The sequence below is a fragment of the Cannabis sativa genome, chromosome 1 (assembly GCF_029168945.1).
Source record: "Cannabis sativa cultivar Pink pepper isolate KNU-18-1 chromosome 1, ASM2916894v1, whole genome shotgun sequence".
NCBI classification, from domain to species: Eukaryota; Viridiplantae; Streptophyta; class Magnoliopsida; order Rosales; family Cannabaceae; genus Cannabis; species Cannabis sativa.
This window is the reverse complement of record NC_083601.1, coordinates 1079310-1084974: the sequence shown is the minus strand read 5'-3', so window position 1 is coordinate 1084974 and position 5665 is coordinate 1079310. Positions and strand designations below refer to the sequence as shown.

The following is a 5665-nucleotide window of genomic DNA, read 5'->3' as shown; positions in this document are numbered from 1 at the left end:
CAGTAATGCTAACTGGATCTGTGATTCAGATGAGACAAAATCCATTAGTGGTTACATATTCACTCTAGGTGGAGGTGCAGTTTCTTGGAAATCAACCAAAAAAACTATTATTGCAAAATCCACTATGGATTCTGAATTTGTAGCTTTAGAGTCGGCTGGAAATGAGGCTGAGTGGTTAAGAAACTTCTTAGCCAATATTCCATTGGGAATAAAACCAACACCTTCTGTGTCTTTACATTGTGATTGCCAAACAACAATTACTATTGCGAAGAATAAAACATTCAATGGTAAGAATAGACATATTCGTCTAAGACATGAAGTGATCAAGCAGCTGTTAAAAGATGGATCTATATCCATTGATTATGTGAAGTCAAAAGTGAATTTGACCGATCCTCTGACTAAACCATTGGGTAGAAAATTAATTAATGAAACATCGAGGGGAATGGGACTTAAGCATATTTAAGATATTAGCAGTGATAGTAACCCAACCTTTTTTTATTGAAGATCCCATGAATAAGGTTCATATGGGTAACAACAAGTTGCTTGCTAATACTGCTAGCACTAATTTTGTCCCTTCCTATGTGTGAGAAGTGCTAGACTGCATAATTGTGAGGATGAGCTACTGTGCTCTTAATGAATTTGATATCCATTATGGGTGGTGTATTAAATGCAATATACACTGAAGTCACCTATATGAGTGTGGAGTGGGGCCGCTCCTATGAGATTGTGGCATAATTTCTAGAGCAATTATGAATTACCAAGTACGCACACAACTTATTTGCGTAACACCGCGTCAAACTGCATAAATTGTGGGGGTGTAATGTGATTGATAAGATTACAATTTATATCAAAGAGTATTAGTTCATAGAAGCTAAAAGTTTCACCAATATTCTCTTTATTGTGTCTTATCTTTTCAGAACTGGTTCATAGTCCAAAAGACACCAGATTCAAAGCATTTTACACTTATATATATATATATATAGATATATTTTACCTAGGAAAGTTTATTTTTTAGCATTCCTTTTGAAATATGTGTGGGATCATTGTAAATTATATAACTAACTATATATATACATACCATTATAATATATTATATCTATATTTCAAAAAAGAAAATAAAAAGAAATGAACGTGGCCATTTCTTTTTTTTTTTTTTGAAAGAGTGATCAAAATCACACTATGACAATCGTCGACGCAGAGAAATTTCCAGTCAACAAACTAATAATTATCTAGCCAAAGATATACAAAGTCAGAATATGATCAGTCACTACAAAGCGACTTATATAAGACCAAGTTATCTCAAAAATTTAGTCAAAACAACTCGAGACCACCTTCAAGAAGCATCTGAAAAAAACAACTAATTGGACGAAAACTACATACAAAATAAATAGATATAGAAAGTGGATTAACACACTATACAACGATAATATTGTGAATTTTTAAATTAAGGAAAAAAAACTCAATTATTATTTTAATAAAAAAAACTTATCTTTTGACTTGGCAATTTATATATATATATACTAGGTGATTGTTACGTGCCAAGCCACGTAGTGTTAGTTTTATTTAATATTTTTATTTTTTATTTTAATTAATAATTAAAATAGTATAATTATTTAAACGATTTGTTTTATAAAAATAAAATATGTGTCAGTATATTTAATAAGTAAAACATAATTGTGTTATAATAATGTATGTTATTAATAGTAAAATGTACATTAATCTTCTAATTGAAAAAAGTTCTATTATCTCATTTCATATCTAATAATAGCTACACAACTATATATTTATAGACTTTCACATTCTTTGCAAATTACTAATAAGCACCAATAATATTTTCATATTCTAATATTTTTCAACCTTCTCCTCTTGGTGGTAAAATTAAAAATAAAACTAAAAATAAGCACAAACATATAAGGTAAATACTAATTACAGCCCATTTCATCTTTTTTTTTTTTTAAGTAAAACTAATATTTACGTGGCATGCCAACACAAACAATCTTCTTTTATATTATCTTTTCTAGATATTTTATTTATATTTTTCTTTTTTAAAAAATAAATAAAAAAATTATTAATATTCTCCCAAGATAGGTTTGTTAGAGAGATATGTGGCTAACAAACCTGGAAGCCCAACTGAGAAGAAAGTTGACCCAAATATAAATATAAGGTTATGATGTTATAGATGATATTAAGATAAATTTGGAGAGCATTGCTTTGTTATAATATTATTTGTAAGCTATCATATTTCTTGTTTTTTATATTCTTTCTTTCATATGTCCAGTTATATGCCTGCTACCCCTATTCTTTATAATTTTATTATTACCGGCTCGAGTTAAGTATCCATAGTAAGTGTGTAGCATTATTATTTTTTAAATATATTTCAAGCTAATCTCCATTCTTCTCTTCTCTTTCTGCAAATTTTAAATTTGACTTTTCACTATTGATTTTCAAATAACCTCATACACTAATTAAAATTAGTTTTTAAACCATTTTAAATTATATGATTATTTATTGAATCTTTCTCAATTAAATTATAGAGCACCTAACATAAAACTAAGTATACGTGCCTTGCACGTAACTTTCTTCTAGTATATATATATATCTGTATCATTATAATTATAGATAGGAAGAACATAATATACATACAGTGCTAACTTTAAGAGATATATATACATGATAACTTTAAGAGAGTTGCTGGGTTATTTATTATTATTTTATTGTTCTGTTTTCCTAGTTCTTTTATTGTAATCAGAAGACATGTTGAATCTTGAAAAATTACTTTATAAACCTTTAAAGACAATGTCTTATTTGCATGCATGCCTCAAGTATTATCACTTTATTATTATATTTGATATTTTCTAACAAATGTTCCTTTTACTTTCTTAAAAAAAACATTACAAAAAATTGTTATACTAAAAACTGAACTTAAATAGTCACATTAATGTTATACCAATCAACTAAATAATTGCTATAGCTATCGACAATTAAGTAACAGTATGCAGTCTTTGTACAATGTATTATTAAGAGCATTATTATTGGGCACTAGTAGTGCCTAGCATCTCAAGACATGTTGCTTTGCTATTGACTAACGATATTCCCTAAAAGTTATTATATTAAACTATATGAAATCTGATACTTAGTTAGACCAATAACGACATTGACACATAGGTGGGTGATAGAATATTCTTTAGCATTTCTCTATTACTAAAGCAGCTGTACTATTGTAAGACTAGCTAATCGTATAAACGGTTGAACCAACCATTGAGTGGGTTAACCGTACTAGGAATGTGCATAGCAACAACGTCAAGAACTTTAGTCAATCGCACTATGGAAAATTCCAACATTATTTCCAAATTAATATTATCTTGTGTGGAAATTTTTTTCTCAATAGCTAGAAACACATATAATATAATATTCCTACCCTCCATCTATGTATATATAAAGGCATTGGCATGGCATGTATTCCATATATATACACACTACATATATATATTGTAGCTTAGTAGTTGATAATATTTGATATTAATTAAAAGAGATCATATGATGAGGCGTGATATAGTAGCATGGTTGATGATGATGGTGTTGGTGGCGTTGTTTGTGGTTGTGCCACCCACGGCGAAAGCTGAGACGAGTCCAAGCCAGTGCAAGCAAGAGCGGAACAACATCGTGAGCGCATGCAAGGCAGTTATCTTCAGGCAAAGCCCTTCGGCCAACTGCTGCGCGCGGGTGAGGGAGACTCATGTGGAGTGTGTTTGCCCCTATGTCACCCCCAAGTTAGCCAATCTCGTTAATGTTGAACGTAGTATCAAGCAAATCCAAGGTTGTGGTAGGACTGTTCCCCGCAACTTCAAGTGCGGCAGTGAGTCTCTTGATCTCTCACTCTCTTATCTTATAATATATATGATGCTTTTCCTCATATTAAATATCAATTAATTTAGATGAATTATAATATCTCCATGTGAATTTATTTCTCCTAGTTAAGAAACGATAATCAAACTATTAGGTATAGCTACCAAATTTATATAATTGGATTTTGAAGTTTGATTATTCTCCCTAATCCTATGCATGAATTTTTTTCAGGTGTTACTACTCCACCATGAGAGACTATATGTACCTACATCTATAAATATAATAAAATTTTAGAATATTGTAGGTTCAAAATAAATATATGTGGTGCTATAATTTTATGGAGTAACCTCTGTTTGATGGACAACTACCAGTTTTCTTGTGATAAACGTCTAATATCTTTCCTTTTTCTTGTTTTATCCACAGAATAGTATGGTTTCATTTTGTTGTGTTTTATAAATCGTACGTTGTACTCAAACCTTTCTACTACTAATATTAGTAACTAAGGGATACTAATTGCCCTATAAATACTATGTTTTTCCAAATTTATACACATATTAACTTTTTTTTAACTACATACATACTACATGTTACATTTTTGTATTTTCCCTTGCTACTATTCTAAGTGACGATTCCACTTATTAGGATGAAACATATCATGTTGTTACTAGTGTTAAATAAATTAACAATTAACCCAAGATCTATTTGTATATAACATAGAACACAATAATAAGATATAATAATTAGGTATGTGTACCTGATTGATCCATAGCAATTATCTCTGATTGATCCACAGCAGTTACTCCAATTTGATAGTGCAATACTATCAACTAAGTCTTCCTCCCTAGATCTCTAAATCGAAGCGCTTTATTTTCTCTGATTATCAAAAGGTATACAATTGTGATGAGACAATATGTATTTATAGAGTTAGGGAGGGGACTTAGCTACAAAACCCTAGTTGGGCTGGGCCTGCTCATCAAAGGCTTCAGTCAACTAGAAAAGCCCACACTTCTGCTTCTCCTAGACTTTACTCACAGATGCTAAGCCCATTAACAATTGATCACCAACAACATGGGCTAACACAGCAAAGAACTATCCAATCAACCCAAGTTTTAATAAAACCAATAAAATTTAATGTAAGCCCAAATAAAAGTCTAACATTCTCCCACTTGGGCTACATTGATTTTAGTACATATATATTATATATCAAAATAATTTTGTTTGAAAACGACTCATGGGTTGAACAACAGGAAAACATTTGTGGCCACTTTAAAAACTGATAGTTCTCTGATAGCATCTCAACATACCGGTCCAATTTAACCTTTGATAATGAACTATGACAGTCATATTGTTTTTAGCTCAACAAAAGACATTCATAATCACAAATACCAAAGTATTAAATCGACATGGTCAATAAGTCTAGTAGTGTGGTAAGGAATTATGTTCAACATGTGATCAATTTAAAATAACATAATATCCTTATCAGTCCTCAATTTCACTGATACCGTGATGCTTAATAAATAAGCCAGTGAAATTAAACATACACCACTTAAAATAAGTAAGTGTCACTAAACTTGCTTAAAGAATTAAGCCAACAACATATCATTGTCAATAAGCAAATAGATTTAAAAGACAATGATCACAACAATATGAACCACATGCTTTCAATTCAATCATTCTCGAGAATATAACAAAACATAATTGAAAACATATCCATTCAATAATAAAATATTGAAACATAAAATGTAGTTCATAACTTTATTCAGAAAATTATAAATAATAATTTCTAAAAACAAACAGAAAACAAAACTCCCACTAACCC

General features: G+C 30.1%; 1 protein-coding gene across 1 annotated transcript; it reads left to right on the top strand.

Moving 5' to 3' along the window:
- Positions 1-3460: 3460 nt before the first annotated feature.
- Positions 3461-4371, top strand: LOC115706680 (uncharacterized). Its single transcript, XM_030634393.2, has 2 exons — positions 3461-3856; positions 4078-4371. Exons 1-2 carry the CDS (start codon positions 3538-3540, stop codon positions 4095-4097), a joined length of 339 nt encoding a protein of 112 aa, XP_030490253.2. The 5' UTR covers positions 3461-3537; the 3' UTR covers positions 4098-4371.
- Positions 4372-5665: the final 1294 nt, after the last annotated feature.